The sequence below is a fragment of the Nannobrachium achirus genome (genome assembly GCF_963921795.1).
Source record: "Nannobrachium achirus genome assembly, chromosome: 11".
NCBI lineage: Eukaryota > Metazoa > Chordata > Actinopteri > Myctophiformes > Myctophidae > Nannobrachium > Nannobrachium achirus.
Genome location: NC_137820.1, coordinates 54,552,587 through 54,579,375, shown reverse-complemented (window position 1 = coordinate 54,579,375; position 26,789 = coordinate 54,552,587). Strand labels below are relative to the sequence as shown.

Genomic DNA, 26,789 nt, shown 5'->3' with positions numbered 1-26,789 from the left:
CAAATGATTTCTCACATGGCCCTCTTCTAGCGCCACCATCAGGCAGATTTTTGCAAAACACATTTTTGGACACTGCTCCTACAGATTGTGGCCTAAAATCACACAAAGCGGTACACAGTATCTCTAAAGTCATGTCATCAACAAGGATCATATTCCATTAACCACTAGTTTTAATACTGGTGGTTGTACCTTTGTTAGAAGGATAACCCCCTTGAGATGCCTCATCTTTTCAAGGGGGTCCCCAATGTCCCTTTAAATGTCAGCTCTTTGAATAATAAGTATTTTATATGTCAGGTCTTTAAATAGTAAGTCTTTCATATGTCAGGATTGTATTATGTCCAACGATGTAGACCTATTCATGATTATACTGAGTCATGGCCCCTCTGAAGGAGGCCTTGCCCTCCTGACACACTCACACTATGCATCTTCTAATCTGGTTCAAAAGCTTCGGCTACTGTACATTCAGTTATTCAGTACATACAGTTATCTCCCCTCTCCTTCATTAAAGCAGGTCACAGAATTGGACAACTGGACATATAATATGCAACACCACACATGCTCGCGTCGCACATAGAAAGTGTGTGAGAGAGAGATTGGATGAGAGAGCGAGAGGGAGAAAACTCAGTCAAAATGGGGCTAATAGTAGCTAATATTTTTCTACTCATCTGTTTGCCGTGTGTGTGCAGTGGGAAATTCCATGAAGTCAATCCCAGAACATAGAGACAGACGGGCTCCTACAAATTCACGCCCACAATTGAAACAGCGGCCCCGCTTCGGGTAAGGGAGAACGGTGAACTGCAAGCCAGCCCATAGAAAGTCATTGCAATTCACCCTTGGTTAGCCTAATATTAAAATAATCATACACGAACTGAAGACTATATTGATTTAAATAAAAATTTGTTTTCAAATGTATGGCCTGACCCTGATAACATATCTTCTTGTTTGCTAAATACATGATGTGTGTCACGTTTAATTTGCCACTTGAATGGATTACCCATAATGTTAACAGAGAAGAGCGGAAACGGCAGAGAGAAAACCTGTCGCTTTTCAGTGACATCACTGTCTTTACTGCTGTGCGTTTATGAGATCCCGATCTTTTCAACTACAGAGTGGATTCTCCAGGTTATTATTAATCAAAAAATAACCTGCAAGACTCCGTTTGGAAGAAGCGAGATGCGATCATTTTCCAAAAATAAACAGCCTAATTATACATGAGAGACAAGCATAATCTGGGTATTGAAACCCTCAAGGGATGCGTTCATGACGTATGTACCATGCGACCACCTAAACTTAAGATTTCCAATGCTAGCACTTTTGACTCACAGATGAAGTATATTAAAGTATATTGTAGGTAGTGTGTCAAGATGACAGATATGCCACTTTAAAAAGGCAAAATTAAACTCATGGGACACTTTATTAGAACACAAAAAAAATCGCTATGGACTCAGTAGTCAACCACTGAAATTATGATATTTCACAATGCCTCTCATTGGGATTGCATTGGCAGCTGCAGTTCACCGTTCATCCTTACCGAAGTGGGGTCGCTATCACAATAGGGCGGCCATATTTGTAGGCGTGTGTCTCTATGCCAATGAAAAAGAGTCCTTTTTCTCCACTAGAGGTCACCCTCTGATGGCTTAAAAGGTGCATGGCAGTGAATATACACAGACATACAAAGAGACATCTATCTATCTCTATAGAGAGAGAGAGATCTCTATATATCGAGGGCTTGGAGAGGAAAGGGCGTAAGTGAAATTCTTCTGAGCAAGGACTGACAGATAGGCTACAGATCTCCATATATGGCCATATCAGTTGGATCACTGCTGCAATGAAGCTGTGAGCGCCCCCGCGGATGCAATCTCTAGACGTGAGCAACCCGAAGGTCTGCGAACATCTAGTTACAGTACAGTTCAGTAATACGGTAGGTATCTGGACTCACCAGAGAAGTCAAGGTGAAGCCGATGACCTCGATGAAGCCGTCATCCTGGCGCTGTGGGTCAAAGTCACTGGGGTGACCCCAGGGCGTGGTCCCTGCACAGTACCTACAGCACAGCCACAGCAATACCACAATCAGGGTTCCCACACATTTTTACCAATGAATTTCCAAAAGTTTTCCAGAATATTTAATCTAATTTCTAGGACTATATAACAAACATTCAGCGCAATAATGAGTCTCTTACTCCTATGTGCAATGCCCAAAGACAGACAGTGTAGAAAAAATAAAGCATAGAATACTATAATTCCATTCCAAATTTCGTGCCACATTTTTTGCTATACCACCAGCACATTGTGACCACCAGCACAAGTCCGGTACACATTAAGCTGCAATCACGCAGCCCGTTCGGCGAAAAACTATGTTAGATATTTCGTTTCCGAATTTCAAAATATTTCCAGGAATTTCATGACCGTGGGGACCCTGCACAATGTAGAAATATTCTGTTACGTAAAAATAAAATATAACTTTCATATCATAAAAGACATGTGACCTTCTGATATCCACACAGCCTCTCTAACCACTCAGCTACGGACGCTTAAAGATTGGGCCTGTTGAGATACAGGCCAGAGTAGAGGTCTTTAGGCCCACCAGGCTTGCTGTACCTGGGGATGTTGAGGAACAGTAGGCACAGTAACTTCAGTTCCTGGACTTTGGAGGTCAGATCCACCCCATCACACTGGAGAGAGCCAATCACAGAAAAGACCATAATCACATGATCAGGAGATGCTACAGGTAGGTTAGAAGTTAAGTGGCTCCATCCCATTGTAATTGTCATCCCTCTCAGCACCTCTTGCTAGCCCTTCGACCCTCTGGGCATTCCCATCGATGTTGTTCTTCTCACATCACAAAGTGCCAGTCCAATCCATTAATTATCTACAGTTGTGCTCGAAATTATTCAACCACCTCTGACAAATATGTTCATTAGTGTAACCACTGTTCCTTTGACTTAGAACTTGTCAACTATGCTCAAAACTGTACCTTTTCCTTTTTTACAAAGCAATAATCTCTTCTCTGAACTTTTCTGACCATTCCTTAAACTTAGCCATGTTTCTAATCACAGTCAACAAGTCAACAAACGTCTTGTCAGGCCAGATTGCACATCTGATGCAACTATTTAAGCCTTTGGTTAGTCGATTGCAGTTGATTACAGATGTTTTCAGGTATAATTAAGAGTTGAATAATTGAAAGTGAAAGTTGCGTTGAAAGTGGCATTTAGCATTGAATTAAAAAAAAACATTGTTCTTGTATGATTGATTTATCTCATTCAGTTGTCAGTTTGTGAATTTAGCCAATAAACGAGATTTGCAGAGAGAGGGGGGTTGAATAATTTTGAGCAAAACCGTAGGTCAAGTTAATTACAGTGCACCCTCTGAGCTACTAATCAAATCCGTTCACATCGAACTCAAATATTGCCCATAATGTGATGCTATATTCTTGTTTTATATTTGCATGTGCAGAGTGGTGAGTTGGTTAAATATGAAATATCCAAATATTGTGGGCTCCACTTCATTATGTGTCATTAATATACAGTAGTCTAATGGGAACACCAAAGTACAGTTTTGCAGCACTATTTACGGCCTGAACACAAAGTTACTCTCGTAATTACGAAGGCTAAAATATCATTTCGTGTTTCTGTTCACTTGATCAAAGGGCTGATTGAATTCAAAGCAAATATGATGCAGTAAGTGTTATTAGCAGTTAGCATCGCCATTTGTGTGTTCTGTAGTTAATTATAGCGTTATTGTTGATACCATTCATTTTAATGTTAGATTCTACATATTAATACAACACAAATTATGTTACCTTGTTAACTGTTAAGTTGTTCAAGTTAATATGTTATCTTTAGTGTTAATGTAATCGTGTTAGGTTGTTCTCACCTCAACTTTGATGTGCTTGGCTAGGTCTTTGGAGCTACCACTCAAGAAGTCTGAGAAGGCTGTCTGAAAAACACACACACACACACACACACACACACACACACACACACACACACACACACACACACACACACACACACACACACACACACACACACACACACACACACACACACACACACACACACACACACACACACAGTTCATGTACTGTATACTGGACAGACGGACAGATAGTTGGACGCAAAGATACTGTAGATTAGGGATGTACCAAAAGGAGAATTCTTGGCCGAAACAGAATACCGAATATAGGAAACACTTGGCCGAAAACCGAATAGCCGAATTCTTAACTCATACAGTGCCCCGGGCCACAAGTGGCCGCTAGAGTGCCAGAAATATCTGTATAGGCCTTCGCTCTAGCTACCGTAGAAGAAGACACTAGTACTGCCTTGTGTTTTCACTGCAGCCGCTGCTATGGGGGACTAGAGGAGGAAGTTGGCTAACACTTAGCCATTCACTGTTTTATTTTTTAGATCTAAAGCTATTTCAGTCGCAAAGAAAACGTTCTGGTTGTTCACAAATCAGAAATCAGAGAAAACCCTCTCTAAAGATGTGACTTATTATTGGAGTGGGCGGCCCGATGCGGCCGCGTTGCGCGATTACGGCCCGTGGATGGCCGAGTGGGGCCCGGGCCATGGATGGAAATTTAGACCGGGGCTCCGTTGAGGCCTCCGATTAATTAATTCATTTTATTAAATATCCCGGACTAGTCCGGGATAGGCACCCTGGAATACGTCACGCCGCCGACAGTATAGATTGAGTTTTTTTGGGGGGGCTCTAAACTTTATTTTAAACCATTTTCAATGGAATAAATCGTCGGACCATCTAGCGTCTCTCGTTGGTAGGCGCTGGACGAGCCAGGACCACCCACGTTGGTCCAAGCAGCTCAGGGTAAGTAAAATAGCAAATAAAATATTGTATTGGATTGAAATAAAGCCGAACTTGTTCGGGATAGGCACGATTAGGGTTAATTACCGGTATATATAATTTTTTTTGGTACCAATGTTTTCATGGCTGTGCCTCTGTTGTAGAGCTACATGATTATGGCAAAAAGTATAAGGGTCCATATTGAGATCAGTTATTTATAACTTATATTTATTTATTGTGTAGAATTATTTATTTACTATTGTGTAGTAAATTTGTAATAAAGGACAATATGTCTCAAAATATGAACATGCCATACAGTTGAAATATTGCATAATAAAGAAATATCAATGTAAAGAATTAAATAAATGATTAAAAATAAATAAATACAATAAAAACAAATAGAATGTTGAATAGCCTATATTGTACATTATTCTGTAGTATTCGGTAATATTCTGTATTTGATATTCGGTAATATTTATTTGGCCGCAAAACCGAATATGCGGTTTTTGGCACTATTCGGCCGAATGTTTTCGGTGGCCGAAGGTTCGGTGCATCCCTACTGTAGATAGATAAGTGTGACACTCACCCCTGCATAGAACATCTTATTGCGGAAGCGGCTGTTGAATTTCTCTGGGTTGGCCTCTGAAAGACAAACAAAATAACTTTGAGCTCAACAGGTTCTAGCATTGCTGTGATTAGTCATTAATCATTAGTGTCCAGGGGCGTCACAAGGGGGGGAAAAGTGGGACTGAGTTACTAGGGCCCAAGGTGGGGGGCCTTAATTATTTTATACTTTAGCTATTGAAAAATAGCAGGTATACAAGCTCACAGCGCGGCTCCGAGTGCCACGCTGCGAGCTTGTAGATCTGTAGATCTCCTGAAAATGTGTGCAAATCCAAATTTTAAGCGTATATTTGTTACTAAAATTTTGCTTCTGGGAGATCCCTGGAACTAAATATAATCCCTATATATAATTTTGGGGGTTGTTCACATGAAAAAGGTTTGAGAAACACTGAAATAAACATAGGTTTATCAAAAAACCAAGAAGGATTTGAAATATTCAAAGACTTGCACAAATTTTCAAGATTTTTCAAAAATAGCAGACCTACAATGTATATCTGCTAATAGTTAAAGCACAATACAGTACTGTTGTACCTCTAGATTCATGGAAGCCCAGGGTGACGTGAGCGTCAAAGCCAAGACTGAAGTAGTTGTTGAAGACATCGATTGGAAGCTGAAAAACAAGTTGACGAGATTGCCATTTGTTTTTGTCGAAGAAAACATATAACGCACATCCTCCGTTTGTCTGGTGATGAGCCAAATGTTTTTTTGTTTGTTTTTTCACTTCACTAACATTTTTGTCAGACATCTTATTTCTCCATCTTCATATTTCTTTTTCAAAGTTGCATTAGCGTTATGAGATAATGCAGTGGTTCTCAACCTTTAGAGGCAGCGACCCCTAAATAATCATATTTTAGCACCTCTTGAAGCATTACATTTTGTATAACACAGTTTGAGGCGTTGTGAGCATGTAGATCTGCTATTTTCACAATTTCTCCCTCTAGTATTTGACAATTTGGCCAATGTTTAATTTGTCATTTTAGAGGTATTAAAAAGTCCTTAAATTGTCACTTTAGAAATGTGCAGATACCCTCTGTACACTTAAACTTGATGTTGGTTTGTTTACTGTTGAGTGAGAGAACAATGTTGCACATTAAGTTAATCATCTGGGGACCCCCTAAAATAATTTAGGGACCCCCCATGGGGGACCCGACCCACAAGTTGAGAACCACCGAGATAATGCATGTGTGCGATGATATTTAGCCAACATTCACCAAATTAGGAATGTATATAATTATTATGTATTGAGCTATATCTAATACTGGTTGAGTATCTAGCAGTCTGAGCTCTGATTGGTCGACTGACCTTGTCCGTCTGATGCTCCTCCCGCTCCTCCTGCTGGGCGTCAGGGTTAGGCTCCACCTCCAGATTCCAGCGATCTAATTGGACGACAGTTCCCTCTTCCACATGAGACAGGATTTTGGTCACCGGTTCGTCAGTGTAACCCTGGGGTTAAAGGTCAGGTGTTAGAAGTCAGGGACGACCTGTCCTATCACATATGGACCCCCCAAACGACCTGTCCTATCACATATGGACCTCCCAAACGACCTGTCCTATCACATATGTACCCCCTCAAACGGATATTTCCGCAGTCCCCCACCTGAAAAGGTGTTGTGCCACGGAGCACCATAAAAGAAGATTTGTGTAGTTAAAAATTTCATATAATAATCTTAAAAGATAATCTTAAAAAATGATATCTTATTTTTAATAGCTTAAGTATGAATTACGGTTCAAGTGGTTAAGGTTATGCCATATTTACAAATCTTGCTGGGGACCCCTTGGAACACCCTCAAAGACCCCTAGGGGTCCTCAGACCCCACTTTGAGAGCCACTGTTTTAAAGCTCTGTGATGTGTCTGTCTGAAAGCAACAGTGAATTGAATGGATGGAATGGAGTCTTTTGTCTCTGTAGATATAAACCATTTTATTTTACTGAATTATCTACTAAAAACATTTTTTGGGGAAAAAAGCAACAACAACAACAACAAAATGGGTCTAGTTCTTATGTTTGGGGAAGCACTGGACAAATAAATGTCCACTCACCCCTCCCCAGTTGAGTGTCCTAGCCAGGTCATTCCCCGTCCCCAGGGGAAGTATGGCTACAGGAGGCTGCGGGTTCAACTGAAGCTCATCTAAAACAGACAGAAGCCAACCAACCTATAGACAGACAGGACATTTATAATGTTTAGTAGTACTAGTAGCAGTAGGTCTGTGCGTCTATCACTGTTTATATTCAGTCCACCCTTATCAACATTTTAAAACCCATTACTCAAAACGAATTGTGAAATGGTAAATGAATGATTAGTGGCTCGTCCTCACCGTGCCGTCTCCTCCACAGGCCAGGACCCTCAGGTTAGGAACCCTGGAGAACAGTTCCAACCTTGAGACACGCGCACACACACACACACACACACACACACACACACACACACACACACACACACACACACACACACACACACACACACACACACACACACACACACACACACACACACACACACACACACACACACACACACAAATTAAAACTGGGAAGACTGCAATGTTCATTATCGCGTGCGTGTGTGTGTGTGTGTGTGTGTGTGTGTGTGTGTATGCGTGTGTGTGTGTGTGTGTGTGTGTATGCGCAAGCGTGTTCTCTCTTACCCCTCTTTAGGCCCTCCCCTTGTGAGGTCAAAAACTTGTCGTGGGTTCAAATACCACATAAAAGACTGGATGATCTTGGTTCCCTAGAGATAAACAATTTTATCCAGCTCAGTGAAATGATTAAAGAAAAAAAGAAAAACATTCTTTGTGTTTACAATGAGCAAGTTGTTTTACATACATAATGGATCATGTACAGTGAGACCGTCATCATATAACCCTCTCAGGGGATGTATCCACAGAAATAATTTCTGAGCCGCCAGCGTCTTTCTACCATGCATGCACCTTGTGTTTTAACGGAACACAACAGGCAGCCAACACCTTTTGTAGAAATGAGTTCAATATTTGGATACCAACACCACTCATCAACATGACTCATTGACAGTCGAATCAAAATTGCGAAGAGGCAGGGCTTAAAAGATCAACAAACATGGCAGAGAGGAGAACCTGATGTGCCGTTGCGCACCCACAAACTCCTAGCCCTTCTTATGAAGAAAAATTCTCTGCTTTGTGCTTCTTTTTGGCAAAAACAAGCCATATTCAACTAGCTATAACACTGCAAAGGATTATCTCGGCCGGACCATACTTCCCCCCGGCAGTAGGAAACCCATGTGCATCTGTTGAGACCACCCACGGACGGATCGTCGCAACACATAATATTCTATTCTATAAGAATTTAAATAAAAACAAAGATGTACAACCAAATACTGTATGTAACAAATAACCAACTAATGAAAATCTTTTAAAGGATCAAGCAGGTCTGCTGAAAGGCGATATTATTGAACAATAAAGGAGTGTGGGACAGACGGTTTACCTGGTTTCCTCCACTCTTTGGATTAACAAACACTAGAAGAGGCTTCATCAGCTGAGAGGGGATGGGCTTAATAAGGAAGGGCCTCCAACGGCCATCTGGGAGCTAAAAACACAAAAGGCAAAAGAAACAAAAACAAGTTAAAACGGTACAAAGACAGCAGAAAACAGAAACTAAGTATAATTATGAATCATAATTGTAATGTTTACAGACGAGGAGTCGAGGACTACTCAAAGCTGAGTCACTATTTCTGGTTAAAATAGGATATAATCCCATAATCTATTGTGTAGCATGAACACACATACTGTATTTGATCCATGTGCTTATTATCTCACCTCTCCAACCCTCCTGTTCTTGTTCTTCAGTGATGTTCTTTTCTTCTTTTTACTGGATTTTAAAGACGACTAGATGAGAGAAGACAACACTCAGACATGTGTACAGTATATTGCACCTTCTGGGCTAGCCGTAGTTGTGTAGGCAGAGGAAGTGAAGGTGTGCGAGTGTGTAAATGGTAAGATAGTCGTAGCATTTCTACAGTGCCTTTATCTAAAGCGCTTTACAATCTTTACAATAAATAGATACCTTTATTATCCTGTGGGGGAACAACAGAAAACACACACAGGGAATCAACCACCTCATCAAGAGTTAGGGCCAGGGCAGGAATTTCAGGGAGGCCATGAAGGCCATGGCCGTCGTTGCCCCTCAGTTTGGCCTTGGCATGACCTGAAGCCACAGTGGCCTATAATGCCCCAGCTGACTGTACCACTTTCTCCTCTGTCTCTTTCTTGTCAATATGTAGACACCACCAGTGTCTTTCTTGTCATGTAGACAACATGACTTTTGTTGTTGTGTCTTTTGTTGAGATTCCCAGCTATATCTTCAATCTTTATCCATGCCTTACCCCTTATAGCTATAAACTTCTTTGGATGATGTCAATGTGACAATTCTTCTCACCGTCTGTAATTGTCTATAGTGCTTTGAAAAGTTCAAAGTAGGGATGGACATCGGTATCAGCCAATATCAAAAATCGGCAGGTATCATATCAAACCGGCCGAATCGGTGATCGGCAGGTCACTGACATAAAACCGGTTGTATGCCAATTGTGTCTATGGCACTGCACAGCATAATGCTCTGGTCCTGTGACTAAAGTAAACATTAGCAAGTAGCAGCCAGTCTACTTAGTGGGAGCCTACAGAATACAAATGGTGCTGATTACTGCAATGTAAGGATATATTCCATAATCCTGTGTCAATGTCGTCTCCAAAAAGAAGGAGTAAAAAAACAGACGGTCATATTAGACTGGATATTATCTGTGTTTTTGGATATTGTACTATTGTGATTGATTTGGCATTAGTGTTCTTCTAGCTTATTGGTACTCAAATTGAAGTATGTCTTGTAGGCCTACTTGGCCTGAAAAAAGGGTACTTGAGCAACCCTATTTTCTAGTTCTTAGCTAAAGAAATCGGTATCGGAAAAATCGGCTTTGGCAGGTCAGACCTTCATAAAACCGGAGGATCGGTATCGGCCAAGAATTTTGCAATCGGTCCATCTCTAGTTCAAAGCCATCATTTAAATTGAAAGTAGAAAGAAAATAGAAAGTGAAGAAGGTAATAAAGTAGACAAAAGTTCAGATGGCCATGGAAATAATAACAATAATCACAATTGACTTTTAAAGCAATTTTGGACACTGGGTTATACATTGCTCCATCTACGCCTTCCCTCTCAGCTTTCGTACTTACCATCTTAAAAAATGTAAATAAAGTTCAAAGGGATGAGGACTAACCACTCTCCCTCACAGCATGTGTTCTCCATCATGTTTACTGGACTAGTATACATTTAGTATTTTGTGTGTGCACGCGCGTGCGTGTGTGTACTGTGTACCTGTGGTTTGCGTACTCTGACAATCCAGGTTGGAGGGACAATGAGGGCAGCATGAGCACCCAGACCACAGCTCTCTCCAATCTGCTGCAGCATGAAGCATGTCACCTTGTTATGATACTGAAACACACACACACACACACACACACACACACACACACACACACACACACACACACACACACACACACACACACACACACACACACACACACACACACACACACACACACACACACACACACACACACACACACACACACACACTCTTTATTTGGGACTTGATGTTTAAACCACGTTATCAACTTGCCCAGCATTGACAGGGATATTGCGCTGACGACACGCCATGAAGCACACGATGGATGTTCAGCGTGTTCGGGCTTCAGTAACCCACCATTGCCCGGGTCAGATCAGAGCTCAATAAGCAAGAGAGAGGGGGACAGTGGGATAGGGACAGGGAGGAGGAGGAGAGGAGGAGGCAGGGGGTTGTGTGTGTGTGTGTGTAGTGTCAGACTACAGCTTGCTCAGAGGCAGAGACAAATATGGAGATATGGATAGGGAGAGGGAGACTGGGGAGAGAGAGAGAGAAAGAGGCTATTTTACCCACACATTAACCCGAGCAATGTTGGGTACCAGAACCTGAACGTGCTGATCATCGCTTCGCAACATGATGTCAGAGCACAACCCCACAATACTGGGCATGTAGAGACTGGAGTTTTCTTCTTGTAGAGTAAATAGAACATTTATATTTTGTATTAGCAACCTGTTATGGTACTATCTGTTGTGGTACTTACAGCCTGTTTGCACCAGGAGCAGCTAATGGCGACAATGTCTTTACTGTGGAACGAAAACTTCTGCTGGAAGCCCTGGAGAAAAATCACAACCGATTATGAGAACTGAAATAAATGTAGACAGGGTTAGAGTGGGGTTTGTGTTGAAAAAGAGGGCCCAACATTAATTACAGCAAAACTTTAGAAACTCAAAAACAACAACATCAGTCTGTGTTATCTCCCACATAACACGGCTCGTTTGCTGACACTTTGTTTGAAACTGGCTAAAAAGGCTTGTGGGTATGTGAATTAAGCTCGCATTGAAACCTTTGCACATGCCCAGGTGCATTCCTTGCTCGTGCAATAGACGGTTAACACCGGAAAAAACATTTTCAGCTTAATAGTGATGTTTTGGAAGTATTGGGCATATGATTGGTTACAGAACACTTGGCATTACGCTGAGAGAGTTGTTTTGGAGTTTATAAACAGATTCTTGATAATATGCTGGACCCCTATTTCCCTCAATTCTACTTTTTCAAATCCAATCATTATTTATTTTAAGTCTCTCCGGTGGCGGGTATAGTTACACTATCCTATGGATTGCACTCTGCGTATGCAGCTACTGTGCCATACCATGGCGTAACATGTAAAGATTAAGTTTGCACTGCATACAGCTTTGCACCGCTTGACTGCTTTGCTAGCAGCTGGTTGACTCGAGTAACTGTATAAGGCTATAAGGCCTTCAGCTACCTTCATCTGTTGACATAATAATAATAATAATAATAGTAGCTTGACTTTATAAAGTGCCTTTCATGAACCCAAAGACCCAAAAACAATGAACAAAACAAAAAAACTAAAACAAAACAACAAAGAACTATTTTCCATAAGCCTGAGAAAATACTCTTTTCAAGGTCTCAAAGCGATGTGGTTTCATTTTCCGTGGAGAGTTTAGATCTATTGGAGAAAATTTGCAGTGGTTGGAGAGAGAGAGCTTTGCTGCAGTTTCAGTTGATTTGAGACTGACCTTTCCACAGTGTCGACATTTTCCAGTCTGCCGGCGTCTGTGAACCCAGTGATGACGCACCGTGCTGGGCTAAAACATTGGAGAGACAAAATAAGATTTAATATGGAGAGGGAAAAAAGGTGCTTATTTATATATCTTCAGTCCGTCTCGCTGTTCATCCATTCAGGTACTGACCTCCCTGGTTGCACGTGTTCCTGGCTCCCTGAAGGAAGGCTTACACCTGAAGTTTATCTGAAGAAAGGCATCAACATATGTGTACGTGTTAAACAGAGAAAACAAAACAAATGTGGCATTTTAATCGCTTATTATTTCTGGGTGGTATTTTTTGTTTGTTTGTTCTGATCCACTGCCAATTCCCTTTCGTGTACAGTGGTCCCTGTCACCACCAACAACTAGAGCCCTACGAGAGCTTTCTTAGTCCCGCTACCTCCAGCTCCCGTTGGATTTCTGACCATTCCTGTCCGTTCCCACAATGGTTTCATTGTGTGTGTGTGTGTGTGTGTGTGTGTGTGTGTGTGTGTGTGTGTGTGTGTGTGTGTGTGTGTGTGTGTGTGTGAGAAAGAGAGAGAGAGAGAGAGACCATTTCAGCACCACGGACAGCGACACAGTGGGCTGGGCTTACTGCTAGACAGTAGGTTATTAATAAATATAACACATAACACATTTCGCGTTTATCAGTAATGACGTTTCGAAGTTACGTTGTGCTGCTCTAGTTCGTTTCCATTTTGTCAGTAACAATTGAGAAACCTATCCAAATGAGGGATGCACTATTAAACGTTCATCACATCTGTATCGTGCATTATTTACTATAAACTATAAATACATGCATTGTCTGTATCGAACTGTTACTAGTGTAAGGACAGGAGACACACATGAACACTGCCAATTGTGTTCGTGGAGAGCCCGATAAAGCCAGAGGCACATTTGAGGAAGCAACCTCAGGCTGTGGTGAGTGAGAGTTGTACCTTTTGTCTGGCTATGCTAGGCTACTACACCCAGTATGTGAGCGGTGTTTGTAGTGTTATTGTGATGGTTTTGTGGTGTTTCCATACCGTCTCCAGTTGCTCCATGCACATTATGTGGACTGAGATCTTACATCCAGCACATTTCTTCCTGGCCACAGATTTTTGCTGCAGGGGGGGGAAAACAGTCACAGCAGGTTCTGTATTGCCCGATTTAGAATTGGTTACATGCAGTGTCACACACTAAAAATAGCTCACAACACGTCAAGCTGCGACACGTTGTGAGCTTGTGGATCTGACATTTTTGGCGTGCAACTAAGTATAACATGGTTTTATAAGTCTGTTCAAGAAGTGTCGGGGGAAGTCAAGTACGCATGGCACAATCAAATCTCACGACGTTTGTATGACCAAATCCTAATGTGCGACTTGTGAAACCTACACAATTAACACATGTTTTAGTCATGTTTAAAATAATAACCTTAAACCAACAATCTATTAAGTTAAGCTGTTTTCACTGCACAACATGCTTCCACTGAAGACGTGCTGGCTTCTATCATGGAATCCAAATGACTGAAATCAGTCATGGCGGCTGAGATCTTTAATTCATGAGTACATCTGATTGACTTCCTAGAGCAGTTGTCAACCAAACCTGTCTTCAAAGTCCTGGTAGGACTGAAAACCAGTTGTCAAGTCAATGGTGGCTCACCAGAGTCTTGGCGATGCAGTGCTGCTCTCCAACGTAACAGAAGTCTCCAGAACCGCTGGTTTCGAACCAAATATGATCACCGAACAGAGCATTGTCCTGGCAACAGAACAGACACAACAGGGAGTAAAGATACCCGTCTTTTGGATGCACACAGGATGTCTGCACTATGTGTAGAATAAAGTCAGTCAATGACATTATGTTAGACGTATACTGTGTGTGTGTGTGTGTGTGTGTGTGTGTGTGTGTGTGTGTGTGTGTGTGTGCGTGCGTGCGTGCGTGCGTGCGTGCGTGCGTGCGTGCGTGTGTGTGTGACTCACGCTCCAGTCCACTGTGCTACTTAGTTCTCGGTGCGTTTCAGTTCCACTGGGGGCTGACACACTGGGCTGGGCTGCAGCATGCTGTCCAGCTGCTTTACCTTGAGTCTTCCTGTCAGACACATAGACAAACAGATGGAGAGACAGACAACATTTGAAGGCTACAAGGAAAATCTTAAAAGTATTCAATTATTAACTACAAAAAAACTTAAATCGCACATTTAAATCTCCAGTTCTGTAGATAGAATAATACAGTATATTACATAAACACATTATCTTACATGGCTGATACAAAGTTAATGTTATGTTTCCATGCGTGAACGAGGTTAACTTGGGAAAACCAAAGATTTTACCAAAACTCATCATACAAACACATAGTCAGTGATTCGGCCTCATTGTTAGCATTAGGCACAAATGAGTTCGCTTTTCATTAGCCAGCTACACAGAGGATGTTTTGATGCGCTGAGGAATGGATCTTATTCTTTGTTTTACTTTCTCTCTGAGTGTGAACAATCGATCCCCAAACTGTTTGGAGATTGTATCTAACAGCTTCTGTTCAGAGAGACAAGCTCTGCCTCAAGGCCACTAGCCTGTTGTCTCCTATAGAAGGTTAGGGGGGGTCGATCGGGGGTTACATACAGCAGGAAAGTGCTCCAGTTGTTGAGCTGGGGGTCACAGTAGCCGGGGCCCCTGGAGAAGGCAGGGTGATGGAGGTAGCATAGTGACATCCTGCCTTTACCCGGCCAGGGGCTGCCAGGCTTCACCACTGTTGACACCTTCCTCTTCCTCCGCTTGCGGCTGGAGGCGCTGGGCCGAGTGTAGGGGGCAGAGTCAGGGGGTAAGGCTAAGATGTGAGAGGAATTCCTTCTCAGGCAACGAGGGGCCCGGATCAGGGGCCGCGAGGGTGAAGGTGGGCAGGCAGAGGAGCTAGGACGATTAAAGCAGGATGGGCCTTCATCCTCCTCAGCCAGCTGCTCTGCCTCCGACAGCAGGCTGCTATCTGATTGGCTGTCGTCATCATTGGTGTAGTTGTCTTCGTCTCCGTCTGATTGGAGGCTGCTGGAGCGAGACAGAGTCCTTACTCCGTCCCTAAACTCCACCTGTTGTTCTCCAGCTGGTAGCTCCTCCTCCTCGTCGGTCATCTGGATCAGACTGGCCAATAGCATGGAAGGACCCAGCAGCGGGGTATCAATAGTCCTAAGTTTCCCCACCTTCCTCCGCCGGACAGCATATCGCGGATTAAAGATGGGGGTGGTGGTGCTGGAGCGCCTGCGACCCTGCGCCACCCTTTTGCTGCGACTGGCTGACTTGCCAAGCCTCCCACCCCCAGCACAGTGTCCCCCTACAAAGGGTAGCACCCCCCCTTGCAGCAGGAGGCTGGAGCGTCTGCGCTGCGATAGGCTGGATGAGGCCACGCCCACACTGGAGCGCCGTCGGACCTTGCTGGTCGGCAGAGCGACACTTGGCCTCCGCTGGGGACAGGCTGTGTCCTCTGAGTGCCTGTGAATCCCAGCAGTCTCCTTCCTCTTAAAGTGACGTCGGAAAAAAGTGTCCATGTTGGAAAGTCATCCAGCAGCAGGTCAAACCTCTACAACTGGCAGGGCAGAAACCAGTCAGAAACTATTAGTAACTAACTAGAGATCTACAGTTAAGGCCGCTAGGAGGCCATCACACCTACGTCGCACATCCAATCCGACCAATATGCCTTTATATGTAGATCTTTGTATCTGTTGATCCTTGTCAATGCCCATATATGGAGATCGCTGGTGTCACCAGTATATGCCCATATATGGGCATACTCCCTTTTGTGCCCATATATAGAGTTGTCTGATTTGTTTGCGCCTGATGCCATGACACATTAAAGGTTAAGGTGCCGGCCACGTATGGAGATCGGTTCTCATACACATAAAGTCGCTGATGTCACAGACAGAACAGCCCATACAAGGAGATATGCACGTGTGTCGTTTGATTGGAAACTTTATAAAGAGTTTTCAAATAGCACAGTGGTATGATTATACAATGATGCTAAAAGGAAAAAACAAAAAAAATTAGATCAGGTTAAGTTTCCGGTCTAGACAGGAAGTACTGTTTTGGGGGCACTTCGGTACTGCGAAGTTTTGGGTACATTTTTATAAAAGTAATTATAAAAGAGATTCTCGGGCATGGCAGCCCTGACCAACGGCTATTTCTCTGGATTCTCGGGTTGGGGCAGTAAATGAGTTAAAGACATAATACTATACCGGACCGGTACAAGACATCATCAATACTAGTAGCAATAAACATACGGTATATGTACAGTTATTGCGACCGTTAGGTCGCAGTTTAGTATCAAAACCTCCACCGGCAGTCCGTCCGTCCGTCCGTCGGTCACACGTCACACCTTTGCCCTGCTCATATCTCCGCATCAGTATGACATCACACTGCTGACATCAGTATGACATCACACCGTACACAAATGACCCTTATATAAGACCGGTCTAAAACAGTGGTTGCTATGGTAACCAGTTGGTTGCTAAGGTAAAAAACATGGTTGCTATGGTAAACAGTTGGTTGCTAGGGTAAACAGTTGGTTGCTAGGGTAAACAGTTGGTTGCTGCTAGGGTAAGAAAACATGGTTGCTATGGTAAACAATTGGTTGCTAGGGTAAACAGTTGGTTGCTAGGGTAAAAAAAAACATGGTTGCTGTGGTAAACAGTTGGTTGCTAGGGTAAACAGTTGGTTGCTAAGGTAAAAAACATGGTTGCTATTCTCTGGCCTTCGCTGTCACCATTCACAAGAGCCAAGGTTGGACTCGCGACAAAGTGCGCCTTGACATCGGAACCTCTGAGCACTCCTTGGGTATCACTTACGTTGGCTGTTCCAGAGTTACCTCCCTGCAAGGCTTGTGCCTCTATCCAGCTGATTTGCACGCAAACGAGTGGGCGCGCTTTCAGAGGATCAACAACAACAAAAAGCAGCAAGAACGCAAAGCCATTGACAAGGCCCTGCAGAAAATGCATGACACGCTGCTGCGCCACACTCAGCACCCCTAAAAAACAGTACTTGGGATTTGTTGATGTAAATGTTCACATAGAGTGTAATAATTGGTAAAACAAACTTTTGGCCTATTTGTGGAGATAAGCGACCAACGGTCGCTTATCTCCCGATTAGGGAGTCTTACTGGTAGTTAAGATAATCTGGATCCTTTCTGCAGGACAGAAACTATTTAGTAACCAACGATAAGAGAACACTTACATTACACTTAAAGGACCACGATTTTTTCAGCCTTATCTTTACAATAAATGCACAGAATCTCTGTATGTATGACTGTGTAAAAATGTAGGCCTACGTCTGTAATCCACGTATCTCGAGAACTGTTGGACCTGACTTCAAATTCAATGCTCCTTTAACAAACAACTTCTTTCCATAAATCTTATGAAGTGATATACAATCAAATTCTGTACTAATACTTTCTATAGGACAGGAAATAAGCTCCAACATAATTTTTACTCCGTTTGATACTTGATTACGTAGTGCCAATACTATAGGAAACAAAATACTTGACATTTATGCAGCACAAAGCTGTCCTTGAAATTCAAGGAAGAGAATGATTGGTGGTAACTAAACACTTAATCTCAAACATCCCAAGAGAACCTCAGTACAACTAACAGGTGTAGAGGCACACCGTTGACTCACTGGACTCTCAGCTCCAAACCTCCACCCACACCCACACCCACATCCCCATCCCATTAACGGTATACCAAAATACTCATGAGAACAGTTCACATGATGCAACACACAATTTGTACTAGCACTAAGCGCTGTCAATACTTACAGCCGGACTACACCAGAAAACGCGCGCGTATGCGTGCGCTGTCTGTGCGTGTGCGAAAAGCCCCTGGCTACACCAAGGAGGAGGTATATGTGCGGGAGACCAGAGAGTCTGTGTACAAAACGCATACGCGTATGTAAAAAATAGAACCGATACTATTTTTACAGCATGCGTATCCGTGGTTCGCGCTATCCGTGAGCCTGGTGTAGCCGGCTGAATTGATATACATTGGATCTATCCAAAACGTGCATAAGTGTGCACGCCCCGCATACGAAAACGGCTTGGTGTAGCCCAGCCGTAATGTGATTACAATGAACATACTTCTCAAAACTGGTGTCAATTATTAAATACAGAACCATATGTTGTTCTTCTCTGTGGTGACTGTGTGTGTGTGTGTGTGTGTGTGTGTGTGTGTGTGTGTGTGTGTGTGTGTGTGTGTGTGTGTGTGTGTGTGTGTGTGTGTGTGCGTGCGTGTGCGTGTGTGTGTGTGTATCTCTCCTGATGATACAATATAAGAATAGGATGATATTAACCCCAGGATAAACTGAGTACTGACTTGACCGAGCAAGAGATAAAAGATGGCAATTTACTTCGACACTGTTCATTGTTCAACAACAACCATTCCTCACTTCACCCCCGCTAACATGTCCTATTGGCTACACTAATATACCGTAGAGTAATTAAAACCTAATTTATAAATGGTAAATGGTGCATTTATATAGTGCCTTTATCCAGGGCGCTTTACAATGATTGTGCAATACATTCACCCATTCACACACTCATTCATACACCGCTGGCAGAATCAAACATGCAAGGCACCAACTTGCTTATCGGGAGCAATTAGGGGCGTCTTGCTCAAGGACACTTCGACACCAACTCTGGGGAGCCCGGGATCGAACTGGCAACCTTCCGGTTCACAAGCGGCCGCTCTACCTCCTGAGCCACTGCTGCCCATTTACACTTAGTTGTGTGGCTGAAATAGCCGCTCCAGAAGCTAGATAGTAGACTGGCTATTTTCGGTATGCGACACAGTACACAATCGAGTTTTCATAAACTTTCAAGGGTCTACTGTCAACGTTGTCCCTGAACCTCATATTCCTTACAGTTGGTTGAAAGAAATGTTGCTGATCTAGGATCTGGAAATATAACCGTATACAAGTTCTGTATAAATGTCTTCTAAATCCTTCTTCTAAATCAGTGGTTCTCAAACTTTTTCCCTGTCAAAGGCCCCCAAAATGACAAGTAATTGGCCTGTGAACTCAAAATATGTTATTCCAGGGACCACCCAGAAGCAAATATGTGAGATACAAATGTTTGCTTTTAAAAAGATATATTCAAAGGCTTCAAATCACAATTTCTCAAAAATAGCAGATCTAAAAGCTCGCAGTGAGCTTGTATATCTGCTATTTTTCAATAGTTAAAGCATTCAATAATTCTAGGCCTAAATCCCATTTAGGCCTAGGATTATTGAATGCTTTAGCTGTTGAAAAATAGCAGATATACAAGCTCACAGCCGCGCTGCGAGCTTGTAGATCTGATATTTTTGAAAAAAGTCGTGAAAATGTGTGCAAATCTTTGAATATATGTATTTTTAAAGCAAAAGTCTGTTACTCAAATTTTGCTTCTGGGGGGTCCCTGGAACTAAATATTTTGAGATGTGGGTCCGTGGCCAAATACATATCATTTTGGGGGTCCTTCAAACAAAAAAGTTTGAGAACCACTGACAAAGTAGTCTCTCAAGAACAGACTAACTGAGCTCCAGTTAAGTGAAAAGGACCTTTTCTTTGACGATGGCTGGCCAGATTGCTGACATAGAAACATAGGTGTTTCCAAAAAACAAAAGACACTTATAGAATCGGGTCAAAAATAGCAGATCTACAAAGCTCGCAGCGCGGCACCAGCTTGTATATCTGCTATTTTTTAAAAGTTAAAGCATAAAATAATAATACTCAATAATGTGTACCCATTCTGAATGGTTAATAACAGGAAGTGATGTGAGCAGCGGAGAACAAGGAAAACCTTTATATACAGTACTGATTATCGTCAGGACAACCTGCCAGCAGATTAGTGACCTGCTGGGTAACAATCCATTTATAGCACCTTCTCCTCCGCTTCCTGTCCTGTCAGCTAATCAAGCGGCACCTTACTGTACGTTGGCATGGTAGCCAGTGGGTATAGAATTGACTGCCCTTTAACTCTAAAGGTCTCCGGGTCCATTTCACTATTGCCAATGTTAGGGCAATATCATGACTTCAAATCAATAGTGTGATTATGTCACAAAGGTCTAACTGTCCCTCAAGAGTGCCTTGGTCTTTTTTGCATCAATAGTGTGATTAATTCAAACTTTTGCCTCGATTATGATTAACGATCGGATGAGATAACATTGAATTCATTTTTGTACGGTACCATTTTCTTTTTGAATATTGATTTGTTGATATTTAACAAAAGTAATTTATACATTTATATAAACACATTTATATATATACAGTATACACTGCTTTTTGATTATTCGATTAACCTATACAGTAATTGCCTGACCCTAGCCAAAGTGTATCCTTGCAAAGTGGCCTTAGGTGTTAAACACTGAACCCTTAATATTATTGCGACCGTAGGTCACAGTTTACTATCAGAACCGTCGACCGGACGGGTAACGCCTGACACTGTGGTTCCCCTGACACATCACTGTGACATCACAGGTGACATCACAGTGATGTCAGATACTCAGAGCAGGGATCTGCATATATGGGCTTAAACAGGTAACATCGTACAGTGACGTCAGATACTCAAAGCAGGGATCTCCATATGTGGGCATAAAAGGGATTCTGTCAGGGATCTCCATATATGGGCATAAAAGGGATTCTGTCAGGGATCTCCATATGTGGGCATAAAAGGGATTGTATCCCAGATGATGCCCTGTTAGGAGAACCACACTAACATAATCCATATATGGCCAAGACAGATAAAGGGCGAGGTCGCTTTTCGCCCTTTGGCGTCTTACTGGTTTATCTGTTTTAATTTAACTAAGGTTTCGTCATATGATCATGTTGCTTGACAAAAATGACATGTATTATGATATAGAAAATCCCAGGTTATCTAATGTCATATCACAATATCAATACAATATTGATATATTGCCCTATTAATACAATCCAACAGTCCACAAAACAAGCAGATGAAAGTTTCCCATTCATAATCTAGCTCTCACAACAGAGGATACAGCATAAATATATAACCAATACATGTGTCATATTCCTGAAATATAGGCTATTGGGGAGATTCCAAATCATTCTACGATGAAGCCTTAAAACAGCAACTACAATTACCCTTCCTTTCACTAAAGAGACACTTGTTTACTCACGCTTTTGGGAAATGTTTATCTTTGTATTGCTAAGAATTCTTGAGTTTTTGAAAGGCGATATATAAATTCAAGTTATTATTCCAGAAACCAGGATTACTGTTTTACAGCATTGTGACAGGCTTCCAACGGAAAAAAAGACCGTAAAAAGTCTTATTTGGGATGTTCCTTTTAGGCAGGGTGTTTAACTATACTATACTGTTCTCCATTTTTGTCAAATAAAAATAATCAATCAATCAAATCAATTCATTGCATATGCTTATCTCACTTGTATATTAGAGACTGACAGATGCCAGATTGTATTAGTCCAATGCAGATGTTTGAGTCCCAGACCACTGATGTTTTGACCAATATATACTGTATATGCAAATAACATTTAACTTCAATTATACAATGAAAAAGCAAACAATACACACATAAACTATACAAAGGGTTAGGGTTATACTTCAAACTGCATTTTAATCCATGATAGATTCATCAAAATCACCCGTCCTTGGTTCTGGTGACTCGTACTGCCCATCTAATTATGTGAGTGTTCTTTCAATTACTTTCTTCATTTATTTGAACATTTATTTTGTTATTGTTTATAATAAAATAAAATAAGAAAGAAATAGGAAAAAAAGTAATCGAAAGAATGCCCCCCTCGTGTATTAGGAGGGTATTATGAGTCACCAGAACCACGGACGGGTGTTGTCGACAGAGTTTGGAGTTAAAATGGGTTTGTATAGGAAGGGGGTGTGTCTGATAAAATGAATATCAAATATCTAAATACTGAATCGAGCAAATTAAAAACTGTCTGGGGTATTCACAAAAGCCTGAGTAAAGATAAAAGGACCCAATTATTTATCTCAAGTGTAATATCCCTTTATTTCTTTGAAATTGGGAGCACCAGTGCTCATGTTCAAGTTCAAGCTCCTCTTTATTGTCATTCATAACTTTATATCAGAAATGCTCAGAACGAAGTTACGTTGCAATTTTATAAAAAACACAATTCTGTGCTACTTTACTGTAAATTTACTTTATAGTAAATTTACAAAAAAAAAAACGAATGAATAATCTTTACAGGGACAGAATTGCCACATTCAATGACAATCCAATCATCCTATATTATTAACTTCTATCAACGTACATTACTGAACTAATTAATGGTAATTCTATGAACCAACTGTATATTTTTAGACTTGTGTCAATGTATACATTTCCCTTGTATCAAACTATATTACTTCCATCAACCTATTATTTTATCAACCAATATTACTATTCTGTTAACCTCCGCTATACTGTACTTCAATCTATAATTATTACTAGACTACCATCAATTATTACTATACTTATATCAATCTATATTACTAGCCTTCTGTCAACAAATATGCCTATAATTATTTTAAATTTACATTAGTATACTTCTACCAACCTACTGTAAATGTCAATGTTACTTTATTTCTATCAATCTCCTAGTTGCTAGAGCTACAGACGGTTACACGTCAGTTGCACATGAAATTTGTTATTATTATTAGTGTAGTTATCCGTCTGGTAACTGGTTTTACTATCACTACCTACAGGTGATACTAGTAATTTTTAATAACCTGAGACACAAAATCAAAAAGCACTGAACTACCAATGTTACCACTGAGTTAACAAACACATCTATGAGCCTACAAGTGTAACATGTGGACATAATCAACTATAATGTAAGAGTAGTGGCTGCATACAACCTGAGTCACCCCGTCAGTCCAGCTGTCAGTCAGAATGAGTGAAATGGAACAACAAATAGATACTGATAAAGAGGAGAGGAAAGCAAGAGAGAGAGAGAGAGAGAGAGAGAGAGAGAGAGAGAGAGAGAGAGAGAGAGAGAGAGAGAGAGAGAGAGAGGGAGAGAGAGAGAGAGAGAGAGAGAGCGAGAGAGAGAGAGAGAGAGAGAGAGAGAGCGAGAGAGAGAGAGAGCGAGAGAGAGAGAGAGAGAGAGAGAGAGAGAGAGAGAGAGAGAGAGAGGCAAATGAGACAGAGGGTGGGCAGTGCTTCAGTTTTAAAATAACCGTTGCTAAGTCTGGAATGGATGAACACTCTCTCTAAGCTTATGAGTTAACACCCCCCTCCCCACCACCACATCCACCACCTGAGTCACATCTCTCTGGGCATCAACCCAAGACTGGTCTGTCTGTATGTCAGTCAGTCAGTTTGTCTGATCGACAGTTCTGTGTCTTTTGTGATCAGCTCACTTGAGCTTCTGTACAGATGAAAGGGCTGGTATCCCATAATATTCCTCATTAACACTTCAAGGCCATCAGGCTGCAGTGTTCTTGGTCCATTTAAAAAGCTAAACAGCAGCAGCTTGAATGTTAATTTGGCAAAAAGCACAAAGAAAGACGTCATGTACTCTCTGGTAGACTTTAGATTGCAGACATTCATTGAATCAAAGGACAGCTGTTAACATCAACAATGACTGAAATTAATTCGGGAGCCAACTAACTACAGTAACTAACGCTAGCTAGCCAATAACAGCTTCTGGGGGACAAACCACATTCTGGTGGCCATTTGTGCAGTTGTCAGGATAGCAACCAGCCTTGTGATTTGTATTCTGTAAGAAGAAATGAGACTATATAATAGGTCCAATTAACAAAATCAGTATCCTCTGATACACATGGATTCACCAGCCGCATCTTTTCACCTGACAGTGAAGAGTTTCATTGGGAGAGGATTCAGAGGAAGGTAACACACGCGGAGGAACAAACTAGCAGTTCCCCTCCCTGCTGAACAGGCACCCTGCATGACCAACCAGTAGAGTCACCAGTGCAACAGCAAAGATCTATGCTTTGGAGTGCCTGCTAATCGGTCCTCTGCACAGAGTCTGATGAGTGTTTTTATGCTAGCAGCAGGGCTCTATGGAAGGCAATGTCAATCCATCTGTCCGTTCTAGTGCTGGGCATGGCATGGGCGTTGTCTTTTCTTAAACTTTTATCCATTTTACACAAAATGAGCAGGTTCAATGTCATGCTCATTTGGCAAATGGCTAAAGTTGATGCAACAAAGCTCCCTTTACCCCTGGTGCAGCTCGGGTGGCACAGGAGTAAAGTTATTGGGGTCTGAATCCTCCACAGTGTCTCCAGCTTGGCCGAGTGTCCACATGAACACAATTGGCTATGTTCATAGAGGGAAGTCAGGTGGGTAGGACAGGGCGGGTATTGATGTACCATAGGTGGCACCTGTCGGCGGTGGTGTTGAACAATAAAGGAGTAAGATGGAGGTCCCAAGTCCTCTCTGTGGGGGTTCCTCACTGGCAGGTGAGCCACGAGGCCCTGTGACGAGGGCCAACAGTGACAAGACTACACAGCAATGTGTGGAAGATTTGGGAACTGGCATAACGACTCAATTATGAGAAAAAAGGGAGAAATATATTGGCTTCTCTTAGTAAAGAGCTAGAAGGTCCTGGGTTCGATTCCCGCCGGGGGACGCTGTGGGCGCTGGCGGCGTGTTCCTCCTCCGCGTCATCAGCGCCCACACCCTAGGTGGGGTTGGCGATAGGGCCTTTCTGTGTGGAGTTTGCATGTTCTCCCCGTGTCTCCTAGGGTTGATACCCTCACAAAAACATGCACGTAATCCTGGTCTCAATAATGCCTCCCCCTGGCCAGCCAGGGCGCCTGATGGAGGGGAAAGGAACTGGTTGGAATAACGTGTTCCTTCCACGCGCTACGTCCAGACCAGGGAAATCTCCACTGTCAGGTGAAAAGAAGCAACTTGGACTCCTCATGCATAGAGGGAAGCATGAGGTCAGTCCGTTGTCTCCCCAGGCGCGGCAGAGGGAGAGCAGAGCCCAGGATTACATAGGCAATTAGCACTGGGTGAAAAAATGGGTTACAAAATTGTGGGATAAAAATTATATAAAAAAAAAAAAGTAAATAAAGATAATGTCAGGCAATTCTGCATCAAAACATCCACCTCTTTGCAATTCATTCCACATTCAACTCTCATCATAATGTATGCTCTGTAATTCTGCATCAGCACCTTCATTGACTCATCCACCTGCAAATTATTTTAGTCTTCTCTTATTGCATCTGCCCATGAAACCTCAAACTGATACAATGCAGAAGTGCTGCCATCTAGTGATGAGGTTTGTATCTTGCAAATAAAAAACTCGACTTTCATCCCAGTAATCACAATGGATTAGAAACAAATAAATGTTTGTCTGTGAGTGTCTGTCTATTATTAATAGGTTCTTTCAACATTTAGACAACAATCAATATTCTTAAGTTCCTATCAGCAACTTTCTAGGATAAGCGCACTAGGATAAGAGTAATAGAGGATCAGGGACATAGAGGACAGATCATTTTTGTGTAAGTGATCCTAGGAAAAGTTCCATTTATACTCCATTACAACCTTGTCAGCACTGTGCGCGATATAGTAGAAATTTGGTCAAAGACTGTGCACGATTATGTAAGGATGAGAGCTAAGAGGAAGAGTTAGTTGGTTTTATCCTAAGTCACTGAGCAATACAAGATTGTATTCAATTAGTGTTGAATTGGCAGAATTGGCAGTATCCACCAGACTAACAGTATAGTACAAAATAAATAGTTATTAATAAAATATTTAAAAAGGTACAACTAGTAAGTGTAGTACAACATTTCAGATTGATCCTTCCTTGGGATACAGAATACAGTTTGGAAATACAGTGTATGGAACTCCCCTGAAAGAAATCAAACTAAGCTTCTTGTATGCAACGATAGTCTCTGTCCTCCTACTGTATATCAGTGGTTCTCAACCTTTTCAGGCCGCGACCCCCAACATAATCATATTTTAACTGGGTACCCTCCACCCTGACGAGCACTAAGAGTTGAGGCATTACGTTTTGTATAACACGGTTCTATTGTGAAAATAGCAGATCTGCTATTTTCACACATTCTGCATCAAATATTTGACAATTTGGTAAATGTTTAATTTGTCATTTTAGAGGTATTAAAAAGTCCTTAAATTGTCACTTTAGAAATGTGCAGGTACCCTCTAACTTAATTTTTAAGTTGGTTTGTTTACTGTTGAGTGAGAAAACAAAGCATATTAAGTTAATCATCTGGGGACCCCCTCAAAATAATTTTGGGAC

The 26,789-nt window shown here is 41.9% G+C and overlaps 1 protein-coding gene across 1 annotated transcript in view; it reads right to left on the bottom strand.

Annotated features, from left to right (window-relative positions):
- The window catches only part of LOC308294463 (diacylglycerol kinase zeta-like), a gene marked incomplete at both ends in the record, with an annotated part of 32,733 nt that extends 16,646 nt beyond the window's left edge, over nt 1-16,087 (bottom strand). Inside the window, 19 exons of the mRNA XM_080737196.1 lie at nt 1,940-2,042; nt 2,599-2,672; nt 3,874-3,936; nt 5,387-5,442; nt 5,956-6,034; nt 6,727-6,867; nt 7,464-7,577; nt 7,740-7,800; nt 8,070-8,152; nt 8,881-8,979; nt 9,213-9,281; nt 10,759-10,875; nt 11,550-11,621; nt 12,550-12,618; nt 12,724-12,780; nt 13,602-13,679; nt 14,218-14,313; nt 14,535-14,643; nt 15,171-16,087. Of these exons, the coding sequence (XP_080593322.1) occupies nt 1,940-2,042; nt 2,599-2,672; nt 3,874-3,936; nt 5,387-5,442; nt 5,956-6,034; nt 6,727-6,867; nt 7,464-7,577; nt 7,740-7,800; nt 8,070-8,152; nt 8,881-8,979; nt 9,213-9,281; nt 10,759-10,875; nt 11,550-11,621; nt 12,550-12,618; nt 12,724-12,780; nt 13,602-13,679; nt 14,218-14,313; nt 14,535-14,643; nt 15,171-16,087 (2,457 nt within the window). The remainder of the gene's footprint in view (nt 1-1,939; nt 2,043-2,598; nt 2,673-3,873; nt 3,937-5,386; nt 5,443-5,955; nt 6,035-6,726; nt 6,868-7,463; nt 7,578-7,739; nt 7,801-8,069; nt 8,153-8,880; nt 8,980-9,212; nt 9,282-10,758; nt 10,876-11,549; nt 11,622-12,549; nt 12,619-12,723; nt 12,781-13,601; nt 13,680-14,217; nt 14,314-14,534; nt 14,644-15,170) is intronic.
- Between the last annotated feature and the right edge of the window lie 10,702 nt (nt 16,088-26,789).